This window comes from Labrus bergylta, chromosome 7 (genome assembly GCF_963930695.1).
Source record: "Labrus bergylta chromosome 7, fLabBer1.1, whole genome shotgun sequence".
NCBI lineage: Eukaryota > Metazoa > Chordata > Actinopteri > Labriformes > Labridae > Labrus > Labrus bergylta.
In genome coordinates, this window is record NC_089201.1 from 19,028,250 (window position 1) to 19,054,169 (window position 25,920).

Sequence of the window (25,920 nt, forward strand, 5' to 3'; positions counted from 1 at the left end):
GTCAAATATGTGACCTTTAGCACTTTCTTTGTATTTTGTCACTGCTTGTACAGCCATTAGTTTATTTAGACTATTTTATACAACATGTTCAGTGGTTTTTACAAAGATTTACACAGACAGCTTGCTTTCTGATCCCTTAAAAGAATATGGACCATAATCCTAAATGTCTTGTTTTGTGCTGCCACCAACAACATATTTACACAAGAATATGATTTTATGAGATTACTAACATTCGGTGTACAAGTGCATGTTTTTTGCACGACTTCTATTTGTTTGGATTAATTATGTTTTTCCAGGTCTGTCATTATGACCCTGCAGAGGCACAAATTGAGGCTGTCCTGTCATTATTTTCTCTTTCAATAGTTGCCAACTTTTGATATTTTTCTTCTGTTTTTATCCGTTTTTTCAGACCCACCTGTTGACTTATTTTCCCATAAGCCGCTAGAAAATAAATTGAGCAATTTTTCATGCTGTGTTGGAATATTACTGTTGCAGAAAAACCCCAGTGTATAAGGGGTGATAAATCGGTATAACTGTTCGGCTCTACAGGAAGTCTTATGATAATGCTCCCCACACTTCTAATATATTCAAGAGCAAATTACCATCTGGTGACTTTTATTATTATCAGCCGCAACTACTTTCCATGCTAGAGAAAGTCTGTTCCCCACATCACCGTTTCATCAACCCTTTCTCTGCAGGAGTCTCTGCTGGAGGAGGGCAGCGGCGGAGACAAGACCTTCTACGGCTCGGACGAAGATGAGGACGATGACGAGGAGGAGAAAGATAAGAAGGAAGAGGCTCATGCCATGGCCAAGAGGAAGCCGTACGTGATGGATCCAGACCACCGGCTGCTGCTTAGGAACACCAAGCCGCTCCTGCAGAGCCGCAATGCTGCTGTGAGTCAACTGCACTGTTGATTGTTCACATAGCTTACATCAGTTCAACAAAGAGCAGCCTTGAGACAGTTGCCATGGTAGAGCTTATCCAAGTTGCTTTCTCCAGCATTACTTTATGTCCCAGGCTCAGTCACCATTGTTTCACCATTAACCAGATACTAACTCAAAGTAAATCTTTGAGGGATAATATTTTTTTAATTCATGCTACATTACTTCTGCTTTACTGACCTTTGAAGTCCAGTTTCGTTTCCTGTATGTTGTTTCACGCACTATTCTGCCTACAGCTGTAGCCAAGCTGCTATCTTCAAGGTGTTTCAACGAAGAAGCTCTGATACCCCCAGTGTTGCCAAGTGCCCAACACCAAACAGATAAAATTAGCAATCAGATTAGCACCTAGCTGCTGAACATGGGGAAGCAGTTATCAGCTGAAGAGACGACTTTTCCCTGAAGTAAGAAGAGGCCGAAAGCAGAGATAAAAAGAAGAGCAGATATTGGACTGAGAATAAGAAGACTCAAAGTTAATGCTAGTGCTGCTCCTCCACCATATTTATATGGTAATACATACTGTGTTTAAAACTTTATGTGCAGGCAGAAAAAGTATTTAAAAGCTGCAACATGCTGATTGAGTTCTTAGAAAACCTGAAAAAGACACAGAGCCTTTTTTGAATAAGTCATTGGCAGATTATCTGATCAGTTCTTTCATGCATATTCAGCACAGAGGCAGAATAAATCAGACACAATCCAATCCTGAACAGTGATGCATTTATGTAGGGCTGTTGCTTTAAAGTTATTGTATCTTCAATGGAGAACAAATACTGAGTTTAAACTAATTTCTAAACTTTCTGACAGAGTTAAGGTTGATATATACAACAAGGCAATACACAGAATCAATCAGTCTTTATTTTTGTAGCGCCTGCTTTTAACAAAAGTTATCTAAAGACACTTTACGAAAAGGGAGCAGATACTCTTTGATGTATTATTGAAAGACACCAAACATTAATCTAACATGAGCAAAACAACACAGCAAAGATTTTGCAAGGAAAAGTAGCAAGGAAATGAGAGCACAATAAGAGTTCATGGTTTGAAATGCAAAATATATAGATAGGTCATTATTTTTTTTAAAGTGGATAGAGTCAGAAATCAGGGAGAGAGGGAAGGAGCCACAGATCGGATTCAAACCCGGGCTGCCTGCTTGGAGGGCCTTATCCTCCGTACATGGGGCGTTTGCTCTCACCACTAGGCTACCAGTGCCCCATAGATAGCTAATTATAATGAGGCAACTGTACCAATGTCTCCAACTCTGATATATGTAGCAATTAATAATTACTTCTGACGTTTATAAAACCAAGAGTTTTTATTTTTCAGAATAATCAACCTGGGAAATACATTTATAAAAGATTTCAGCTTGGACAATTTTTGACTCTTGTAAAAAAACAAACATTTCACTTGCACTGACTGCACCATGTCTCTTAGTATCAGTCTCATTGCATAGTTACAGTATAAGCTACATGTCATTTCTGTAGGCTTTCTTTTTAGTAGTTTGACTACAAGTGTGCAGATTACAGAAGTGTATGCAATCAGCTCAGAGACAGATACATCATTACTCCATCCGTACACATACTACTTTATGACAGAGTATTTGCTCGTGTTTACATCCCGCAGCTTTGCCTGTGAGTATCTTCTAATCAGTCATTTTTCTGTTCATAAGAAGTTAGAGACATTTCACCCTGTTTAGATTTCAAACAATGTGAGGTCAGGACATTTCAGCCTCACATGTATGTCCTCTTTAATTTGTACTGTATTTTACATTTATGAGATGGTATCCCTGGGGACATTTTACCACCTCTCCCTTGTTTCCTCATTCCAGGTGGTGATGGCTGTGGCTCAGCTGTATTTTCATCTTGCCCCAAAAGCAGAGGTTGGGGTGATTGCCAAGGCCCTGGTCCGTCTCCTGAGGAGCCACAGGTGAGCAGTAGTAGCTCTGACTTGTACATTTCAGTACCATAGCAGGGTATTCTAAAATGAATCTCAGTGGAGTCAGTCAAACTAGCAGTATGAGCCATTTCTAATTGTTAATGTGTCTGAGAACGGAGCTGAGGGTGAAATATGATGCGAGACGCGCATAAAGAGAGACATAAAACAAGTCAAAGTGTCAAAAAGAGAAGCTGAATGTGATAAGAGAAACCTATAATAACCATGAAACTCAACAAAGTGGAAAACACTCTGGAAAAAAAAAAACAGGACAAGCGAGGATAGTAAAATAAATCTCTCCAGCCCTGAAGCAGCGAGTGAAATTAAACGGGGAGCAGAGTGAGACTGAGGTAAACATGAAAGCATAAACCATGAGGAGTGATGGTGACACATCAGTGGCTCTGTGGCTGTTAGTCCTGAAAACTGTCAGCTCCTTATTGAACAAGTGCTCCGGTGGTTCAGGGTGTGTTTGTAATGGGATCATCACTCAGCAGCGACCTAACAGCAGCCTCTCTCTGTGGGGGATTTGTCAGAAATCCATTGTACTGTATGATATGTTTCATCAGGCCTAATTATTAGCGTGGAGTTATCGGTGGCACAGCTAAATCATTGCAACAACAACAAAAAAGGAAGAAATGAAAATGAACACAATCAAGTTCTTTTAAACCATTTTTAATTGGTCAATGTTTTTAGACCATCTACAAGCAGATACTCAAATGAAGATGCAGATGTAAAGCTCATTTCACCAGAGTCGTCATGTCAGAAAAGGTTATTTGTTTATGGTACGCATGAAGATAAACATGAAAATTTTCCCTTTATGACATCACAAAGGGCAGTAGCACCCAAGCCCTTTCAGAGAGGGGCGTGGTCAGACACAGCTCATTTGCATTTAAAGCTACAGACACAGAAACAGCCTGTTCTGAGCTGGACTGAAATAGAGGGGTTTATAGACATGATCAAATACAGGATCAGAGTGGATTTAGAACAAGAGACTTCACAGACATGTTTTAGGGAGCTCTGAGACTTCTTTAAGCTTGTTGAAAAGGAGGAGAATATGTGACCTTTAAAGAGACTAGGCATGTGTATGAGTGGTAACAATAATCATTTCTTGTACAGCAATTATAAAAACTTAAAATAAAATTGTGAAAAGTTTGTACTGTCAAGCTCACTTACTGTAGAGATAGTCATGGCTGCAAGATCTGTGTACCATTTCCATTTAGCAACTGAAACGTATAGCACGTTAGAAAAATCAGATTTTCTTATCTAGTTAAGCATTCTGGTAGCTTACATTATCTAGGGTTGGGCATTCTGACACATTAACGAGCTGATGACATCTGATGCATTTGTTAGTGATGTTTTATCCTGATTATTTATGATTATCACTACTAATGTGATGAGATGTTGACCTCTATCATGGCCACATGGTTTATTAATGGGGCGGCTGTGGCTCAGTTGGTAGGTGTGACATGTGGTGTAAAAGCGCTTTAAGTATCAGAAGACTAGAAAAGCGTTATACAAGCTCAAGTCCATTTACCATTTTTTATTTCATAACATAACACATAACATCTTAGAATATTCATCTTTATTATAACCCTGAATTTATTTCTATGAATCTCTCTTCCGTGTCTGTGTCCTGTTGCAGTGAAGTCCAGTATGTTGTTCTTCAAAACGTGGCAACAATGACCATTAAGAGACGGGTGAGTCACATCTTTTAGCACTGTGGATGGTTGTATGTTGGGATGGAAATCAAACTTTCAAGGCCTTACACCTTTATTACTTTTTGACTTTTTCCTGCCTTGATGTTTCACAGGGGATGTTTGAACCGTACCTGAAGAGTTTCTACATCCGCTCCACGGACCCAACTCAGATAAAAGTCCTCAAGGTGCTTTCTATTGTGTTCTTTTATTGAATCTTAGCTCTGACTCAATGGAAGACTATTGATTCTCTTAACTCAGACGCATGGTGGTTTCATGTACAGTACATCGGCCTATCTTTAATCATTTTAAACCCACTTACACCGCGTTGTTTGGTTGTTACAAGCAGCAATGTTGACCACTTAATCAAAGGATGGTGTGACCTTGCTGTGCTTAATGAAGGTTTAAGCAGGTCCTAAGCTTTAGAGTTCAACTTGAAATTTTAACATACTGAAATAATGATTTTAATCAGAAGCTTTGTCACTGGAGCAGGTTCTTGAATTTGAGTTATGCTATGATAAAGAAGTCTACAGCATTTATTGCAGCGTTCAAAAAACATATTTTTCTTTTTGTCTTCCGCAGCTGGAGGTCCTCACCAATCTGGCCAACGAGACAAACATTTCCACCATCCTCAGAGAGTTTCAGGTAAAGTGCAACATCAAGTTTGATACTTTCTGAAGAGAGACATGGAGTCCCTTCATGCTGAAAGACAGATCTGCAGAATTTATATTTGGTAAAGTGATTATAGACAAACTCTATTATTAGTATGTGAACATTTATTCTTGCAGACATACATTAAGAGCATGGATAAAGACTTTGTGGCCGCAACAATCCAAGCAATTGGCCGCTGTGCTACCAACATCGGCGAGGTCAGAGACACATGTCTGAACGGCCTGGTGCAGCTGCTGTCTAATCGAGATGGTAAGTATGTCCTTGTGATATTCTTTGAGTGGTACACATATGCGCATAATCAAGGAGGGAATTAATTGTGTTGGCCATAGTTTGAAAATTTGCAACGATATGTTTTATTTTTTTTGTTACATTATATTCAAGCCTTCGGATGCATTTGGGTATAAAAAATTGAATTTAACAGATAAGAAAAATGTAAAGAAGGTTTAAAGATTTGAAGGATAAGTTAAGAAATGTGAGATTAATTCATAAACACATTTCACTTTTGTAACTCAGTTGAGCATGAAGATAAAGCAATTACCATTCAATGTTTGTTTATGAATTCATGAAGGGGTTTCTTCTTCTTTTGTGCAGAGTTGGTTGTAGCTGAGTCAGTGGTGGTTATTAAGAAGCTGCTGCAGATGCAGCCGGAGAAGCACAGCGACATCATAAAGCACATGGCCAAACTAACGGACAACATCCAGGTGAGACTGCCAAAAGTCATACTGTTTGTTTAAACCTGACCTTTTGTAGCAGGAGTTCCATCTGTCTCTATAACAAGTAGAAGAGGTAGACGCACACAACCTTTTTTATATTTGATTGAACCTGCTCTCAGGTGCCGATGGCGCGGGCCAGCATCCTGTGGCTGATTGGAGAATACTGTGAACATGTACCCAAGATCGCCCCAGACGTCCTGAGGAAGATGGCAAAGTCATTCACCAATGAAGAGGACATCGTCAAGCTGCAGATCATAAATTTGGCTGCCAAGCTTTATTTAACCAACTCGAAACAGGTTGGAATGACACATTTTTTTATTAAACAGTGTATGCAATGTAACCAGGATGCTCTGTGGAAACATCACCCACACAAAAAAATGATGTTAACTTAAATACTTGACCAAAAGATTTTATAATGTTTTTGGTAAGATCACAAATGATGGCCCCTTTCAGACTTTTTGAGACATAAAAACCATTCATTATTTTTAAATCTTTACCAAAAACTGCGATACCTATGATAACCTATGCCCACAATACTCACCTCTGTGCTCATGGCAAGCTACGGCTGAAACACCGGGGGTAACAGAGAACAAGCATCAAAATATCCAGGACAGCTTCTTTCTACCAACTACTAAGAACATAATTAAAACTACCTAGCAACCAGCTAATTCCTCCTTACTACTTAGAAACACCCAAGCTACACCACGGCAAGCCTGAAATTCACCTTTCAAACTTCTTCTTCAACATCTCAACAGCTACAGAAAAAGCTGTGTACTCGCTACAGCCACCTTTATGATACTTCATTAGCCAACTAATTATCCACGTAGTGTTCACTGTCTTTAACTGATCCTGTCAGACATTTTAAAGTGGTTTGACTTGCTGACTGCAACTCGTCTTACAATAAACACAACCGCACATGAATGAAAGCATGAGCTGTCAGATGGCAGGTATTCTCGTTTGTTCTGTCCTCGTCACAGGTCTCGTTCATATCCTCTCCTCTCACAGACTAAACTGTTGACGCAGTACGTTCTCAACTTGGCCAAGTATGACCAGAACTACGACATCCGTGATCGGGCTCGCTTCATCCGCCAGCTCATTGTCCCGACAGAGAAGAGTGGAGCGCTCAGCAAGTACGCTAAGAAACTGTTCCTCGCCCTCAAACCTGCACCAGTGCTCGAGTCTCCATTTAAAGGTAAAGAGGCCGTTTCAAAAGAAATCATCCAGGGAAATATGCCAATAACTCCAGGACTTTCCTGTGAAGCATCATGCTTTTATTTCTTTTTTTCAGCAACAGCATATTATGATAGTAGTTGTCTTTATATCCATGGGTACCCTGCACACAGAAACTTCTTAAAGCTAATTCTGCATACTTTCAGAAGGACTCATTTTCCGAAATATAGTCGGCAGCTTACTAAATGTTTCCATGGCAACATTTCACTTTCTGTACACTTCACTTAAAGCCCTCAAGTTACAGGAAACATTTTTTTTTTTAAATGTTAAGCATGAGTTCCTGCTTCATAAAACATCTACAATAAGAGTTACTGTAACTCTGTTTGTAGTTTTAGTTTTGCATTCTGGATTCCCCTTTTTCTTGTACCGTTGCAGATCGAGACCACTTCCAGTTGGGGTCATTGTCCCACTTGCTGAATGCCAAGGCTGGCGGCTACCAGGAGTTGCCTGACTGGCCTGAAGCCGCCCCAGACCCCTCCGTGCGCAACGTGGAGGTGAAGGAGTCTGTGCGTGCAGTGGGAACAGTAACATACAGAGACACAGGGGCCCTCTGGGGTCTCCAGGGGCCCCGAAAGGTGGAGGGGAGCAACGTTTGCTCCTGCCCCAGAGCAGTGCCTCAGAGGGGGCGGACAGAGTCACCAAAGCTTCACATCCAATATAACATTAACTCCAATATAACATTGATTCCTCTTTCATTGGCCATCTTTCATTCACTTATATCTCATTAGCATTAACAGCTCATCGCTAACATGCATCCTGTTTGGCCTCCATCAGTCTCCAAATGGATGATGCTTCTCAACAACTGCCCCCCCCCACCTCCATGGAGGAGAGGAGGATTAAAAGGCTATATTTAAAAACTTCTGATTCCCTGTGAAAACCTGTAGTGAACTCCTCAACCTCTGTGCTGCACCTGCTTCTGTTTGGCAGCAGCTCACTCGCTCCGTCCAGGTGATTTCTCACCATTGTTTGAGCCAATAGCACATGTGATACAAAAACAAGCCAGAACCCAAGTTTTCTCTACAATTTTGTATAAACAGGACACTACGGCTCCTGACATCTAGGATCATGCCAATACTTTTATAAGTGTTACCAGTTTTGTTTTCAAAGTCTATATTTCCAAATTTCCAAGTAAAAAAAGATATACAAGTTATATCCTCCTGAACAAAGACACTTGAACATGAACAAAAGTGTATCAGGAGTACACAACACCTCCTTCTTTATAGCACCATCCTACTTCACCAGATTCCCTCCTCCCCCTCTCCATGCCATCCCCTTAATGTGCCATCGGTTCATAACTAACAATGTGATCTGAATGAAGACATGAAATCAAAACTTGAGGCCGTCACTTCTGTGTACATAAAAAAAAAAAAAATCAAGACTTAACGCCACAAAAAAACACTTGATTTTAAATTCTAGGAGTGACCTCAAGACTTGATTTTGTTGTCATATTTGTTGAGTATTTCTAATGTAGTGTAGATATATATTAACCTACATGCTAAATGTTCCATGCTGAGTGTTAACCTATATTTGTGAAGCAGATTTCAGGATGAGGCCACAGGTGCATTGCTGCATTACACTCTAGTTATGTAACAATGTTTATGAATGAACAAGACACAAACACAAAAACAGACCATACCAGGAGGTTCAGCTAAATCAGTCAAATAAGCTTCATTAGTGTCGTCTGTTTTCCATTTAATTTTCATCGAATTCAATTCTCAACCTTTCCAGGCAGATATTGGTCTTCATTGCACAGAATTGATTTCTGTTTGAGATCAGTCACAGTGAACTCTTCCAGCCTTTTATCAGAGGGGCTTTTGTTACCTCAGACAACATGAGATAGAGCAGCTGTGAGCAGACACACTTTTTCTTTTCTGTAGCTGCATTCAAAGACACTGCAACATTGGATTGGTTTTCTGATAACACATCTCAGCAGGGTTTGCAACGCTGACCTCATGTTCCACTTCTCTTATTGTAACCAGGATACGGTCTAATAATAACGTACATTTTTTCACGCAATGTCTTCTTAATGATAGATAACAAAAGGTGACTAATTTCCTAACCTGACCAAGTTAACATAGTGTGTTTTCAACATGTAAGCTGTTCATGTATGATGTGCTTAAAACAAAAACTCAAAACTCAAATAAGTCCAGGCCTTAAAAAAATTCAAAATCTAAGTACATTAAATTCATAATTATGCTAAAATTTACTTGAATTATATTTTAGATTTGGATGTTAAATGTCTTCGCTAATTAGTTCGGCATGCATCTGTTCAGGATCAGTTACTTCCTCAGCAAAATTTTGTGGCTAAAACTGAGATGTAGTTTGGATTTAAGACAAGTATTTTAAAATGAAATATAACCTCTCTGTGTAGGTTTAAACACCCATAGTAATACAAATTTTCTCAAAATGTGCCATGTTTATTTTAGGTATTTGTTTGTATTTATGATTAAAAGAAAGAACAATGAGTAAAATAAACATCGGAATAAGATTACAGTACGGTTTGATTTAAAGCAGTAATGAATGTGTTATGAAATAAACTTATTATGGGGCATCTGTGACAAGACCTCCACCAGCCTCTGTCAGCTGAAACACCTGAAACCAAATGCTGCGGCCGTGTAAAATAAACTAAACATGCAAGATGAAAACCTTGAAATAACTCAAATACATGGATAATCTGTGGAAATGTTAAACACTACTGCCACTTCAAGTGCTAACAGCAAAAAGACAAGGTAGAGCAATCCCACTAAAAGCCACAAAAAAAGACCACACTTAACAGTGACAACCCCAGGATTACTGCTAACCTTTAAAGAAAGAACATGTTTGACTATCTGAGTCACAAATGAAATCATGAACAAAGCTTAAAAAAAACGACTCTAAAAGATGTCATGTTATCAACATCCAGATGAAACTTAAACTCTGTTATTAAAAGTCTGTTTAAATAAATGAGAATGGGAAGCTTGGAAGTCAGTCTAAAAACGAGAAGTTTGCTTTGAGAAGGGTCAACAATGATGTCACGTTAACAGATGTACCAGAACTTCAATACAATTCTAGTAAAAATCTTAGGATTCTGTTTCTATATCAGGGCAACAAAAATAGGCCCCCAATATTGGGAAACACTTTGTTTTTTATTACAGAAAACCTGCAAGCAAACTACTGCACACTGTCTAAATTGCACACTTATCAAATTAAGCAAACTACTGACAATGATGTAAAATTGACCTGAGTTGTAGTTAAGGAGCAAAAATGAGCAGAAACTTCTGGTATGGTCTTTCACTTGTGAAGCTTAGACGCCTCAGTGGCTTATTATCAAAAATGAGAGTCCCATTACATCCACTGATGATGTGGCTGTAGATGCTGGAAGGGTCCTCTGAAGCCCCGACCTCTCTGACCGACTGTCTCCTCTGCTCACTACCCCATCTCCACAGATAGAGGAGGTCATAGACACCAGCGAGGGGCGGATCGGCCTGCTGGGAGACTGGCGAGAGGTGTCCCCAGTTTGGGAGTGCGGTGGTGTTTGTTTTGATGCCTGCTCTCTCTCTTTCCTCTTATAGTCTTACTCTGGTTGTCATCATGCAGTAAGCGATGATGATCGAATTGACAAGATACGATTAATGAGATTCGACTCTGAATCTTTGCAAGATAAGCAGAGGATAAACGTGGCAGCTGTTTTTCTTTTGTCTCAAGTGGAAAGAGATTATTCTTTATCCTCTTAAAAGAGCAGAACATGAAGAATTAAAGTTGTTAAGTAAGAGTTGGCGCTAAAACTTCAAGGCAAAACTGACTGAAGTGGCAAATTACACCAAGTATTAGACGGCTAAGCTTGATAGTTAATTCTCCCGCTTACAAACACAAGACCGTTATAGAACACTTGCTTTACTGACTTGCCTGTCCTGGAGCTTTCTGTACTCAGACTTACAAGACATAGATTTAGCCACTGTGTCATCACTTTTTGTTTTGTGGACTTTTTGGCATTTTGGCCATTTCCATTCTGTTAATTTGAAGACAGAAGTGACCATATTTGGATTAGATGGTCAATGGGGCCGATTGAGTATGCACTTCATTAGAAAGTAGCCTCGTCCTAAACCATGCAATGCTTTTTTTGTCCATTTTACTGTAAATGGGATCATCACTAACACAAGAAATGTCCTGAAACAAGCAACAGACAATAGACTTATTAGGAAAAGTTTGTCAAGGTAATCTTGAAACTATGAAGTTGGCTTGATTTGTCACAAACTTTTTACAATCCAAGGTCTTTTTGGCAACCAAAGGAGTCTTCCCCTGCTGGAAATTAGGAAGAATGCAGGTTCAAGAACTCACGCATTGGCTACACTTGTCAGGTTAAACTCTAGTCATGACCTGATTTTCAATGTGTAAATAATGGTCCCATTTAGAGTTAAATAGACTATAAAGCAGGGTGTGATTAAGGCCTTACCATGTGTGATAGTCAAGTCGTTCCCATGGTGACCTTTACATCAGGGTATAGAGACGAAGAAATGAAACATCTTGTCAAAATATGGTCAGTTCTGGCTCTAGAAAAAACAACATGGGGACGGCCAAAGTTCTGAACTTGAATCCTCAAAAATGGGAGTTCACAAACTAATGGTTGTTGTCATGGTGATTCCTGGTTGTCGGCTTCATATGATTTATCGTTTCAATCATATCCCATGATCTCATGAATTGGTGAAATTGATGGCATGTCAGTGAACTAAGAAGTTCAAACTTCTCATGATATAATATCACATGTCCACTAATGTGCCATGAGGATTAAAAAGGTTGAGAGTGAAGGTTCATTTTTGAACTGAAATAAAAAAACCACTTGACAAAACCATTCTCTCCAAAAGTCCATTTACTGACCTGCTTATTCTGAGTTTGATGTTAAAAGCAGGAAAAAAAGGAGGGAAAGTTTGACCCTCTACAGTTTCATGACTTTGGATAAAACACTTTCTACATAGAGATATCTACTTTGGGACATGGGGGGGGCAAAAGATCATCAACAAGCAAGTAGTTAAACGAGTTATCAGAGTGGAAATTGATTGGTCGTTTTTAGTTTGACATTGTTTCCTCTTCTTGCACCTCAATGGTCTCTCATGAAATTTGTGACACAGTGTGTTAAAGTGTCACAAAAGTTGTTGCGTGATGCTGAGTGATGTGACTTCTTACTCCATAGCAGCTTATTTACCCCCCCTCGTCTGTTTCACCTTTTCCACCTTTTCCACCCACCTTTGACTCATTTCAGTCCACGTTAATACAACATCCTGCTTTGTCACTGATGAAGACATTTATACTCAATGCATTGTTGTGTATTATGTTGAAGTTTCAGTAAGTAGTGAATGTTAAATTTTACTTTTAATTTCTTAATTTAAGTATATATTTAAGTATATATTTAAGTTATATTGGAGTGTATGATTAGGAAAATATACTGATATTTTTAGTAGCTATTGAGCGGCCATATTGTGGTAAATAGGTTTACTGTGATGACATTTGGGATTTGTTTTTGTCTCTGTGTTATCAGAAACTGTTCTCACACGTCTTTTCTTTTAGACCCAGAATCCTTCCTGTGCCTGTTTTCTCTTGCTTTCCTGACGTTTTTTCTAAAAATCTTCCCTTCTTTTTTCCTTTTTCTCACCTCCATCCCAATCTTTTTCTTTTCTGCATCTGCCAGGTTTTTACGCTGCTTGAAAGAGTCACAACCTTAACGAGTGTGAGTCAGTTAGCGGCAAAGAGCCCAACTCCTTAAGCCTCAACACCCATATAACGAAACGCAAAAAAACCCCCGAGTGCTTTTTTGACACCCTGCCTAACGTAGTCGCTGTTCTGTGCTAAGCTCAGCCAAAAGCTACCTGAAACACAGCACCCTCTTCCGCGGTCTCTACCATTAAAGAAGTGATTCTTTTAGCAGGGCGTGCTCCTCCTCCGACATGTCGAGATGCATTAGCAGCCTTTGTAGGTTTTTAAATGCGGTTTGGAGATGTCCACACTCATTTGCTGTTGGCTTTAGCTAATGAGTTTGGTCATAGAAAGAGCGAGACAGATGGCCTGTTTTTGTGTGTGGGAGGATGGTCACGCTCCTCGAAGACATCACTTCTCTTAATGGAACTGCTCCCTGTATTTAAAAAAAAATAAATAGCCATCTCTGCAACTGGTCATGAAGGCATCCCCTGGTGCTGACATTTATCTGTTCAAAAAAAAAAAAAAAAAAAAAAGGAAGGAAAGCTCCATGCAAGCGTTTCTGTCTGTACTGAATCTGTTGTCTGACCGTCAGATCTAAGAGCAGATCTGACCGCTGGCTTTATTTGGCTGCATCACGCCCAGGCAGAGGCATTCATGGCCATGCTATTGTAATCTGCCCACGTCTCTGCTGCTGTCTGAGGGTCTTATTTCAACTGAGGCAGAGCTGACGACTTACTGTTTGAACTCTGCTTCACCTGCCAGGTGCCTGAATGGACCAAATGCAGCAGCCGTGAGAAGAGGAAGGAGAAGAAGGTGGAGAAGCCGTTCTACTCAGACTCAGAGGGCGAGTCGGGGCCAACTGAGTCGGCTGACAGCGGTAACTATTTGGGGCTCCTGGATGTGTCTGTGTATGCACATCTAGTTTGTAAAACTAGTTGTACAACAGTGTTTTTTTGTGTTGGTATGAGATCAGTAGATTTTTTTTTTTACTGTTGTCAACAAATCTTAAAAACACGAGATTGCAGGTTTTTCCTCTCCTCCTCCATGCCTTCCTTCTAAGAACTCGTTTCCACTAGAGTAGACTCAAGAGTTTGACTTTCATGTTTTTGCAATCTAAACCTAACAGAAGAAAACATGCTGGCATCAATAAATAGAACTGATAAACTTGGAAACGTTACATAAAGATGGACATGACTTCTTCATTGGCATCTCTATATCTGACAAGTTGTTTTCCTAGAGATGAACAAGATTGACTTTAAAAGAAAAAGAATTGATATCCACCTGCTTAAAATTTGTGAAGGGGGGAAACCCATCAAATTGTAGCCTTGACATAAAATTGTCTTACTAATGTTTGTCGTTAGTCATTTTTGTGGTGTGTGTGTGTGTGCCTCAGGTTCATCCTAAGAGACATCAAATCTGTGAATGTAGGAGGTGCACTTTTTTTATTGTAAATTGGAGCATCAATAATACAAGAGACAATAAAAATGTGTTCTTCATTGGTGTATGTGAAGAAACAAAGAGAGATATCACAGGATCAAAAGTAACTTTAGACACTTCGGTTTAGTTTGACCAGGATTCCTTTGAATTGTTCAAAAACTTTAATGGGAGACAGGGAGACCTTTAGCTCCCTGTATTCTGTGTAGAATCACTGACCTTTACGACTGAGTCTGACCTTTTCTCCTTCAGAGTCAGACTCGGCCAGCGGCTCGGAAAGTGGCAGCGGCAGCGAGGAGAGCGGTTCTGGATCAGAGAGCGAAGAAAGCGAGGAGGGCTCTGAGTCTGAGGAGGAGGAGGAGGAGGAAGATGAGGATGAAAAGGACAAGAAGAAGAAGAAAAAGCAAGAATTAAAGAAGCCGGTGCAAGAGAGCGAAAGGTCTGTCGCAATCTGTTTAATCCTAGTCTGATATTTCTTTTATGACCGCATTTTGTTTGCGGATTAATGTGATCCGTTCTTATGTTCTGAGAGAAATATCTTGACTCCCTAACAAGCCCTTCATTCCTTAATAAAATACATCTGTGATTCTGATCGCTTTTCTCTGCAGTGAGCAGAGCAGCGAAGAAGAGAGGAAGCACCAGAGGAAGATGAAACAATGCAAGAGCGACACAGAGTCTGAATCTGAGGAGGAGGACAGCGAGTCTGAGAGCAGCCATTCCGAGTCTGAAGACTCTGAGTCTGAGGTGGAAGTCAAAAAGAAAAAAAAGGTATCAAAAAAGTCTCCACATTACAAAAAAAAACACCCTAAAATTTGTAATTTAGGTGAAAAAAGACTTTTAAAATCTGGAACTGTATTTTTGTCATTCACTTCAGGACTGGGATTCAGGCTGCACACGGTGACATAAAAATGTCTTCATGTTTGTTTTCTTTCATCTACCTCCCAGGCAGCTGAATCTAAACCTCCTTCGAAGCCTGTCAAGAAAGAAAGCAAGAAGGAGAAGAAAGAAATGTCTCTGCTTGACCTTGATGATTGTGAGTTTTTTTTATCCTCTTAAAAAAAAAAGTGTGTGCTCTGACAGAAAGTGCCGAAGCATTGATGCTACCTCAGTTAGGCGAACAAGGACGTTTGAAAAACATGTAATCACTTTTTGAAATCACAGTTGCCAACACTTCTGGCTATCAGAGAACAAAAAAGACAACTTTTTGTTCTCTCACAAGATGATACAAGTTTGAATCTATCTCCTGATTACTTCTCCCTCTCTTGTCTGTTTTCCCAGTTGAACCCACTCCATCTCCTCAAGTCACACCCGTCAACACCTTCCTCTCTAACAGCCTTGTGACCGACCTGGAGGGATTATCTTTGTCTGACGCCGTTCTCTCGCCTGCAGTAAGTGAATCGTCTTCCTTGTTAGCATCTTCACTCTTTTCACAGATATTTTAGAAGAGATGGCTGGCTCTATCTGAAGGAAAAGGAGACTAAAATGATCGGGATTGAATCCTGCAGTAGTTCAGTAGTTCAGGAAGTCTTCTGTGGCATAATCAGTCAAGGACACCTACAGTATGTCTTTCTGAGAAGGCTTTATTATAAATGTGGTGCTCTGTGCTAAAGGACAGTCCGTCTGGCCTGTTCAGATTTGAGCCTAATCACGCCGCAAACCATATATACTGTTTGTATTTGTGTATTTCTCCAATAAAGTCTCGCCCCCTCCTCCATAGAGTCAATGTGTACACAGGATGCCATGTTATGGACACAGAAGCTTCAGTGTTTAGCCAGCTCTGCATCAGTCTTGAAACCTTTCTGCGTTCTCACAGCTCTCCATTGTTCAAAAGCATCTCCAATTTTTTTCCTCATTTTGCCACGTTTCTATGTCTTCAGGAGTGTTAGAAAAATGCAGAGGCTATTTAGGTCAGGTAGATTTAGTTCTATCTGAACCAGTTTGCTTGCCCATCACTGCAACACCTGTTGGTCTACTGTTTACCTGGCAAACTGCGGAGCACTGTGTGGGGGTGCCTCAAAACCTCCTACATTCTCTGGTCAAAACAAATACAGACCATTACGGACCAGAAATGAACCTTAAGAGGACATAGTGGCTGCTGCATTGTTGTCAGATAAGCTAGCACTTCAACATACTGTAGCATGTTTCCTTAATGTCTGATGATATAGTAAGGTAGTTTTAATATTTGATTCAGTAGATATCTTACATACAACATCCATGTCTTTATTTAAGTGCCAAGGCATCACCCGTCCTAGACATCCAATCTCAGCAAAGTCAATCAAACAGATTTTTAACTCCAAACATCTGCTTAAGTGTATACATTTACGAACACATTCAGTAGTAAAAAATATAGCCTGCATTTATATAGCCTGTTTCTCTGAAAAACAAGAGCGTCTCAGCGTTGCTAATGAATCTTCGTCTCCGCCTTCAGACCATCGCTCCCTCCAGTGCACTGAAGAGCTACGAGCTGCTGCACCGGATCACAGGGGAGGGTCTGTCAGTGGAGTACTGCTTCAGTCGGCAGCCGTTCAGCCCCGACGCCAACATGGTGGCGGTGCAGATGCAGTTCACCAACAACGCCACCTCTGAAACCAAGAACCTGCACATGGAGGACGTGAAGCTCCAGTCCGGGATGAGGGTCAAAGAGTTTCCTGAGATTGGTGAGTGATGAGCTGTTGGTCGGAGTCAGGGAGGGTCTGGGCTTTTTAACGCAATGTAATCCAAACCAGACCCCATTATTCTTTTACAAACCTGGAAACACCATACTGTTAGCTTACTTTAGGAAAAGTGTTTAGTTAGCACAAATGTGCTCACAGTATCCTACTAGAGACCGACTGGTTAGACCTACAAGAATTTTGGGGTAAAGGATGGGTATGAGCAAAAAGAGATATATACTTTTTATTTCCTGTGCACAAGTTCCTAATAAGGCCTGATTAATTGAACAACAGGCTAGTTGATCTGCGAGAAGAGAAACTAAAGTGAGCACACCCTGTCTCATCTCGGACTTAATGGACTTTCATTCGCGGCTGTGGCTCAGTTGGTAGAGTCATCACCTCTCAACCGGAAGGTTGAGGGTTCGATCTCCAGCTGATCAACATGTCCGATGTGTCCTTGGGCAAGAAACCTAACCCCGCATTGCTCCCCCTGCCTCAGTGGCGGTGTATGAATGGATTAGTGTTGTACTTACTCTCTGATGTACATCGCTTTGGTTAAAAGCCTGCTAAATGAATTGAATTGAATTATTTGGTCTTGTCTCGGTTTCAGAGTGGGTGGACTCCGGATTTTAAATCAAGATCACCACTGATAGGCTATTTTTCTGGGTCATCACTGTGATTAGAAGGAAAACGTCGCTTTCTTGAAGAACTAAGAACTTAAATTCATTTATAGTTTGATTTTTATCCCCCGGTTACGGCCGCAACCTCCCCGGCATTACAGTCTAAGTGAGTAACCCCTGCACTCAAGATGATGATTTTTCATTGATATTTATGGTCTTGGTGTTGTCTCAATCTCGCCCTGCTTGGTCTTGGTCTTGCCTCGGTCTTGATCCCTAAATGTCTTGGTCTGGTCTCGGGCTCTGAGCACTCCGGTATGTCTTGGTTCCGGTTAGTGTGGTCTTGACTACAACATAACTAGTAGATAAGAAAGTTTCAAGTTTGCCAGCTTGGACATTTCACTGTGGTACACATATTGAAAACCACAGAGTCTGCAGTGGAGGACAGCTGCTTCATCTCTGATCAAAGCTGCAGAGCTGCTGTCTGAAGGTTTGTGATACCGTTTCAACACTGTTGTCTTTTTGTTCTTGTGTGTCGACAGAGCTGCTGCCAGCAGGAGAGACGGCCACAGCTGTGATGGGCATCGATTTCTGCGACTCAACACAAGCAGCAAACTTCCAGCTGTGGTGAGCATTGAGCCAGAAAATGCATACGTTCAGAAATCACTTGTCTTTTACAGAAGAATATTAAGAATCCCTGTTTTCTGTTTTTGTCTCATCATCTCTATTGTCAGCACTCACACCAGGAAATTCTTCGTGTCGATTCAGCCGCCCGTCGGGGAGCTGATGAGGCCCGTCTTCCTGACTGAGAATGAGTTTAAAAAAGAGCAAGGTGAGTGATTAAAGAAAATCAAAGCAGACGTTTGTTTTTTCTTCATCAATCTTTTGAGCCTAAGTCTTTCAGAGATTATACTGTAGCATGTCCTGAAACTAAAACCTGTAAATATATCATGCATTGGAGGGTCGGGGTTTGTTGCACTGAATCAGATCTTTGTGAGCTTTGTATAACCACATTAAAAGAAGAACAGAATACTCCACCTTTGTTGATCAAAGCTGCAGGAGTTTGTGTAGGCTGTTTAATAACTAGAGACAAATTAGGCCCACTGATAAAATGAGGGTCAATTATTTAGGAAACATCTTTGAAACTCTGACTGAAAATTGGATGTATGGTCCGAGAGAAACAAATCTACATCACTGTAGGAGCCAATTTAGTGTGTGTATATTTATGTATTGTATTTCAATGGGTTTTGTTTATATGTTTATTTATTTACTTAATTTGGACACTAGGTGGTGATAATTGATCATTTGGGTTAATAGGTCAGGTTGTTGGTTGAGTGTTTATATGTCACAGAACAGGAAACGAGGGCATAGGTGGTGGGAACATACAGTTCTTACTGTAACACAACATAACGCAAGTAGGCTATAACAAAAGAACGACAACCAACAGTATAATCTCGGAAATAACAACTCATCATATCATCGTCACGGTTTGTCTCTGCTTCATATGTGACAATAAACTGGAACATCAGGAAGTAATTTAATTTTGGACATTTTATTTTATTACAAGTCAATAACCTTCCAATGCAAGTGACTAAAAGCAAGATAAGAAATTTGGACATTAGATAATCACTACAATCACTGTCATTAATTTGTCATCATCAGCCTTTTTTATACCCCCCCCCATTGCCTAATTTGGAAATAGCAGCTTAAAATAAATAAATACACCTGTAATCAGACACGTGTATTTATTTCTGAAACACTTTCTTTGAAGTATCTGTTTCAATTCAAAGGAACATTTTTGTCAGATTTTTTCAATTCTTTGTCTGTTACCATTGTCTATCAGAAGACGTAATTTTTACATAATACAGTACTCAACTAAAGTGAGGCTTAAACACATTGGTGCATTAGAGACACTGCATATAATTGTTAACATTCCTGCAAGTGTGTGTGTGTGTTGGGATGGATCCCCAGTGATCTCTCACTGTAAAACTGATTTTGCAAATTAAAATGTTACCACAAGTAGTTTGTTTGAGCAGCTACAGACAACAGTTTCCAGCATGTTTCTGTTGTTTGGTTTTCATTTCCTGTCTAGTCTAACACTGAGCTGGTCGTTGAGCTCTAACAAACCCGTAGTGACTCTTTAAAACATGTGTTATATCCACGGTTCCTCCCTTTTCCTACCTCCCCCCTCCCATAGAGAAGCTTTTACAGAATCTAGGTAAGTTGGCTTCGATAGATTTGTCTTTTCACCTGCCTTCAAGCCAACCTTAACCTCACACAGACCCCTCACTCCCACAACCCTCTAACGCCTCCCTTTCTCCCTGCCTTACTCTCTGCCCTGTCTTGGTAATCCCCACTGAACAGACTCACCTTTACTAACCTGCATCTATAAAAGGCCGCTCACGCTCTGCAACGTCAGGAATGACATGGAAATGCTCATCCACTGATTCACTACTCGAGCACCATGTGGACAAAAAGTACCGATAAAATACTCGAAACAGCTGCACCCTATCATGTGCACCATCGCTCTTATTTCTGTTCTCTGAGCCTTCACGCTGCTGGTAACCACTGAACATGTTGGGAATCTGAAATGCTTCAGTGTCATTATGCATTTTTCTTCTGTTTGATTTTTGTTCTGCATTGAGAATTTTTATTTTTTTTCAATTTGCAAGTAAAACAAAAACCTTGACGCCTGATTAAAACCACGCTTGAATACATTTAAGAACAAGAAATTTGAAAAATGTAAAAGATCAAAGTTTCAACTGTCCACTTTTAGAGTGCAACCAGCATTCATTTTAATCATTGATCATTTTATGATAAATTCTTGCTGGATTGTTCATTAAGTCCATTGTTTCCCTTTGACTCAGGAACCTTAAAGAAAACTCAATCCTCTAATATCTGCTTTTAAATGGATATCTTTGGGGAGTTTTTCTTATCCTACAAAAGTGCCTCAGGATACACATGGACCGATTGTAAAGCCCCTTCGACACAAATATCTGACAAATGTATTGTGTTTACAAAAATACATTTTGCCTGAATGATATATTACTTTGCATTGGGGGTTAGTTTAACTAACGGTACAAAGTTTTATATTTAAATATTATCCATAGATGCAAGATTATGAACTAATTCCTGCGCAAAATAGCTGAAATTTAAGTTGAGATAAGGCATATTTATATGACCCACCAGGTGTTCCCTGTTGAGGATCCTGACCCCCTTTGAATCAAAAGTTCCCCTATGAAATGTTCACCTAAACAAAAAGGAGTGCTTGTTTTATTTGTTTCATTTGTTTATTTTAATCAAGTTTTTGAGAGGACAATCAGACAAGACAAAATAACCAGAGACTTTCCAACTGCTGAACGAAAATAAGGTCCAAAAACTGCAGTTCCTCTAATATCTCACTTTCACTAAACAATGTGAACTCATGAGGCATAAAAAACAGCTCGCACAAATGAGCCTCTTCATGGCTTTGAATTGATCCAGTGCGCTGAGTCACTCCTCTGCTGTGTTCAGCATCAGTTCATTCCAGTTAAAGTTTGAAAAGCACTGCGTCATTCATTTTGTGTCACATGAATGTCCCAGACGACTGTAGGAGACAATTGTGTGCAAATCTCTGTGTTGTGAGCCCTACAGTAAGTATATGACACTATACGTCTACAGCTGGTATCCTGAACATGAGTAGATAATAAAACAGTACTGTCCCTTTAAGGACACTCTACAAGCAGCTCCCTGTTGTGTCATGTTGTGGAATTATTCACTGCTAACTGGCTTCAGAGCGTTCCTGTTTGACCAGTGCTCTGCTCACTCCTCTGCAGGTCAGCTGATGGGTATGAATGAAATCACGGAGAAGCTAACCCTGGACGTGAAGTGTCGGAACGAGCACGCCATCGTCCAGAGGGTCACCACCGCCGCCAACCTCAGCAGAGTGCCCTGTGGTTCTGACAAAGAGTGCAGGTAAAGGGGAGCAACACCCCCCTCTGTTGGTGCTGTCAATGATCTCAAACTAAATCTGCTTACTTTTTACCGTATGTAAATCAAACTGATTGTTGTCTACAAATTATAAAATATTTTTAAGGCTCATTTGGAAACTTGCTGAAACACTCCCTGACAGTCTTCTGCAGTGTTCGAGTCTTGTTTGATGACCGCCAAGACACCATTGAACAGACTTGTCCTTAAACGATGACAACTCTCATAGCAAAGTGTTAGGTTGTCTTAGATCATCTCTTTTTGAAGTATTTCATGGAAATGGAAAACACTCTCTCTGCATGATTATGTAAAAAAGAAGTCATCAGAATCCATTTTCCTGAGCTGAAGAAATTAGCATGTGCATGGTTATTTCTAAAGTTGTTGTAGCTGGTGTGGAAGGTCTTTTACTTGATGTTAGGTTTAAACAAAATACATCCATTTAATCTGGACCTTCATTCAAATATTGGTGTCGACATGGTAACTGAAGTCTGTTAAAATCAGTGCAAACATTTAACCTGACAACAAAACATGAGTTTTATTTATTTAATGTGAACATTTAACCAAAAAACGTTGATGCTTGTTTTTGATTTTTTTTTTTCTATATCTTTATCATTACATCCTGGAAAGAAAGACAATGATATTAGGCGTTAGTGTTGTTTTACTATTTTTTTTATAGATTGTTTTGTTGATTGTTAAGAATTGTTTTTTCCTTAATGTCAAACCTGCATAACTGAATCTCTGCAGAAGTCAGTTTGGTGAAAACCCAATTAGAAATGATGATTTTAGGGTGGATTTATTAAGTCAAACAATTGCTGGTTGTAACATATTTGAAATATATTCAGGGTAATATTTTTAAACATGAGCAAGAGAACACAAATCTTAAATACAGATTTTTTTTTTTAAATGAGAGAGGATTACAACATATAAAAGAATAATGCATGTTAGAAGAAAGAGCTTTATAGAAGGTAAAAATTGAATTTGAATCTTACATCATTATTTTGCTGTTTATTAAACCTTCTCATGTTTTTTTTTATTGCATTGACACATTTGTCTCCCTCCTTTATGTCTGCGGCTTCATCTTTACTTCTGATCTTTGCTGCTTTAAACCTCAGTCCTCCTCTTCCTCCTCCTCCTGATCATCCTGTCCACAGGTTCGCTGGCAGGACGGTGAACAGCAGCAGCTTGGTGCTGGTCACCGTGGCGACCAAAGAGGAAGGAGCGGCCCAGCTGACAGTCAACTGTGAGAAAATGGTGATCGGCACCATGCTGGTGAAGGACATCCTGCTGGCTCTGACGCAGTGACCTCACCGCCCCTTCATCCCGACACGCCTTCCACGTATCGTCCATCACACCTGTAGCAACTCCTCCCAACTCCTCTGACCAACCAGTGAGGGAAGTTTCCCGAATGTTTAAGTCCAGTTTGTTGTTTTTTTTGTTCAAGAGCCCTCGACTTTTAGGAACAACTCTGATATTCACTGAATGCCACAGCTGTAGTTTATATTGTTGACAATCAGACGTGACTGATATTTGACGTGATACAACCTCCTCCTTTATTTACATTTTTAGAGTTTTAGTATTTTCAACATCTTTTCCTTTGTTTCATCTGATTTATTTAAGTCTAGATAATAACTGAACAATACCATGGATTTGCACATCTTTTGAGACTTCCACCCTCGACTTTCTTTTCAAAAGCTTAAACATTTTTTCATTTCAACTCAATTTTGCGGCCTTTATCAGCACACAGAGTACTTGAAGTTAGGAAGTGTTTTTAAGTTGCATGTTTCAACAAAATAGTGCAGCAGCAGGTGATGAACATAAGAAATAGAGAGGTGTTAAGATCAGAAGAATTACTACTTTTGCTGTCTCTCACTTGGACAATAAATGTCAAGATAAATTAACTAACAGTTGAAAAGATAAAAACAAAATAAATAAGTGTAAAAATAAAACTTAATGCTCGCTTACTCCATGTGCTTATGAAGGCTATGAGATGCAGTTTTTGCTTTTATGCTTCAAAATGAGGTTTCCAAGTAGGAAAATGTTTTCCTTTTAAAAGATGGATGCATACATTTTTCAGTAATTCTAATTTTATGCTTTTTACTTACATGTATTTATACATGTAGATGATCAAAGTAAGGCTTTGTATAGATTAGGTAAACAGTCCCTGAAAAAAAAAAAACAACGTCACCACAACGAAGGCAAAGTAGACTTTAAGATCAGTATAGTCGATTCTCATCCAATCATTTGAAGTCATCAGAGTACCTCAACGTAGCATGAAGGCTCAACTAAAAAAACAAAAACAATGACCTATAAACTCAGTCATTTCATTCTGGCTCTAAATATCTTCATGATCAATAACGGAACAATCCTAGGAGTCAAATGTTGATGTTTCCTATCTGTCATCGTGCTCATGCTCATTCTTACAAGTGAAGCATTTATAAAAGATTGAAGATGTGTAAATGTTATTGTATGTACTGCGTCATGTAGTACAGTATCCTATAAGTAGGGTGTGTGTGAGCCCGTGTGTGTGTGTGTGTGTGTGTGTGTGTGTGTGTGTGTGTGTGTGTGTGTGTGCATGATGACACTGAAAATCAACCTAGTAAACATTAACTATCAGTTTTGACTCGATATCGTCATGAAAGGAGTCATAACCATCAGTCCACTGGACAAGAAGTGAGAAGTTATTTGTCTCTGGTGACAGCTTAAATAAGATCTATCTATAATTAACCCAGCTTATATTTAATTGGAATTTTGTTTCTGACCGACCAACCCACAAATGTGATTGAGCTGCTGTGCAAAATGTAGAAGACAGATGAAAGAAACACAACATCTAAGGCCTCAACTAACAAAATTACTTATTTAAATAGAAAATAAAAAAAAATCTTGCTTAGAGTAAACGTCTGTACTGTAGGCTTTAGTAGGAAGCAATAGTAGCTAATAAAAACATAAAATGGAATTTATTTAGCTTCATAAATGAGGAATTTCATTATTATTATTTTTTTCTTGAGACAGATTCAAGCTAGCTCATGTAGCTAACGCAGCTAATTAACCACACAGGTACAGGTGGTGTCAATCTGCTCATCTGACTGTCAGCAAGAAAGCAAAGAGGCTAGCGTAAAACTGAAAATATAAGCCCATCTAATCTGAGGCCCCACTTTTACTAGCCTGGAGTTGCCACATGTTTTCACAAATTAAGGCAGCTCTCAATTCAAGGCCCCTTTGATTTTATTGATTGTGCAGGACACAAAAATAAAGATGAACTACAACATCTGTCCAAGAAAGGCAGGTTACTGCTCGTGTGCACACAGGCCGTGAGGCAGGGTTGTGTACTGCAGGCCCAGTTCAAGAAGAAAATGACTTAGGGTGCAACTAAAAACAAAGGAGGTGCAGCTACAGTGACTGGCAACACTGGGATTAAAGGCACTAAAGGATTCAAATGTAAACTGTAAACATGCTCATGACTTATATTTCCATGGTAAATCTACATAAAAATGATTGTTTCGTCACAGACAGGTTTCAGTTGGTAAGATTTATTTTATAGTAACACTAGATGATAACTCAAGGACTGCTTATGATCACGTCGAACATTTTCAAATTGCGTGTTGCCTTCGTCTCACTCTATTAGTCATTCTCATGCCTTTCTTTAATATTATGATTTATGGCCATGTGGCTCATTTTTTTGTTACGTGTCCGGTGGCTGCATGTTTCCTATCTGTTCATTTATTTCTTCTATTTTTTGTTTTGTTTTTTACTTTCAGAAAATGTTACAGCTGTGTTGACCAAAGGAGTATATTATAGTCAAGCTTCATAAACATCGAGCAGCAGCAGCAGCAGCAGCATCATTGTAGGCCTGTTATGACCTTGTTGCATTGTTTACAATGAAACCTCTCACACTTAAAGTCTCCGCAGCAGGCCGTCATGAAGAATGTAAAGTTAGAAATTCTACTTTTAATGTTATAAAAAAAAAGGGTTAAAACTCTCCACTGGAAACATGTTTTATCTGCATCTGCTTTCAAATATCCAAAGTATGGTTTATGATACTCCGTGTGTGGTTGTGAATTGTGGTTCTGAAGTATTACAAGTTTATTTATTATACAAATAAAAAATACAGAAACATGGCTGTCACGTGTCATCTGTTAAGAACAATAACTGGACCTTTAAATCTGTGACAGGTGTGATTGTTCATCGAGTAGCGAATATGCAGAGATCAACAGACTGGCAGCTTGAGTGATGACTGGAGGAGAGGAAGTTTAGTTTACATGATTTACTCTGGTGCAGGTTTTTTGATATGTGCCCTCAGGTAGATTTGATGTACCGTAAAAGAAAAATATAGTAGATAAAAGTGGTGACAAAGCTTACCTCAAAACCTTCATCTGCTGAAATTTTACAATGCTTTTTTGTTGCATATG

At 39.5% G+C, this 25,920-nt stretch overlaps 1 protein-coding gene across 7 annotated transcripts in view; it reads left to right on the plus strand.

The window, feature by feature from the left end:
• Nucleotides 1–25,629, plus strand: part of LOC110005077 (adaptor related protein complex 3 subunit beta 2) — a 42,416-nt gene extending 16,787 nt beyond the window's left edge. For 2 of the 7 annotated variants that reach the window (XM_065956972.1, XM_065956971.1), the window contains exons 8-28: nt 699–896; nt 2,764–2,861; nt 4,510–4,564; nt 4,678–4,749; nt 5,144–5,206; nt 5,350–5,482; nt 5,825–5,934; nt 6,066–6,242; nt 6,952–7,138; nt 7,552–7,682; nt 12,839–12,877; nt 13,609–13,723; nt 14,533–14,719; nt 14,889–15,048; nt 15,226–15,313; nt 15,559–15,668; nt 16,709–16,937; nt 18,091–18,175; nt 18,283–18,380; nt 21,364–21,502; nt 22,666–25,629. In XM_065956972.1, coding sequence (XP_065813044.1) covers nt 699–896; nt 2,764–2,861; nt 4,510–4,564; nt 4,678–4,749; nt 5,144–5,206; nt 5,350–5,482; nt 5,825–5,934; nt 6,066–6,242; nt 6,952–7,138; nt 7,552–7,682; nt 12,839–12,877; nt 13,609–13,723; nt 14,533–14,719; nt 14,889–15,048; nt 15,226–15,313; nt 15,559–15,668; nt 16,709–16,937; nt 18,091–18,175; nt 18,283–18,380; nt 21,364–21,502; nt 22,666–22,816 — 2,625 coding nt within the window. In that variant the 3' untranslated portion in view covers nt 22,817–25,629. The remainder of the gene's footprint in view (nt 1–698; nt 897–2,763; nt 2,862–4,509; nt 4,565–4,677; nt 4,750–5,143; nt 5,207–5,349; nt 5,483–5,824; nt 5,935–6,065; nt 6,243–6,951; nt 7,139–7,551; nt 7,683–12,838; nt 12,878–13,608; nt 13,724–14,532; nt 14,720–14,888; nt 15,049–15,225; nt 15,314–15,558; nt 15,669–16,708; nt 16,938–18,090; nt 18,176–18,282; nt 18,381–21,363; nt 21,503–22,665) is intronic. The other 5 variants (XM_020660551.2, XM_020660536.3, XM_020660560.2 and 2 more) reach the window with 3 other exon arrangements.
• Nucleotides 25,630–25,920: the final 291 nt, after the last annotated feature.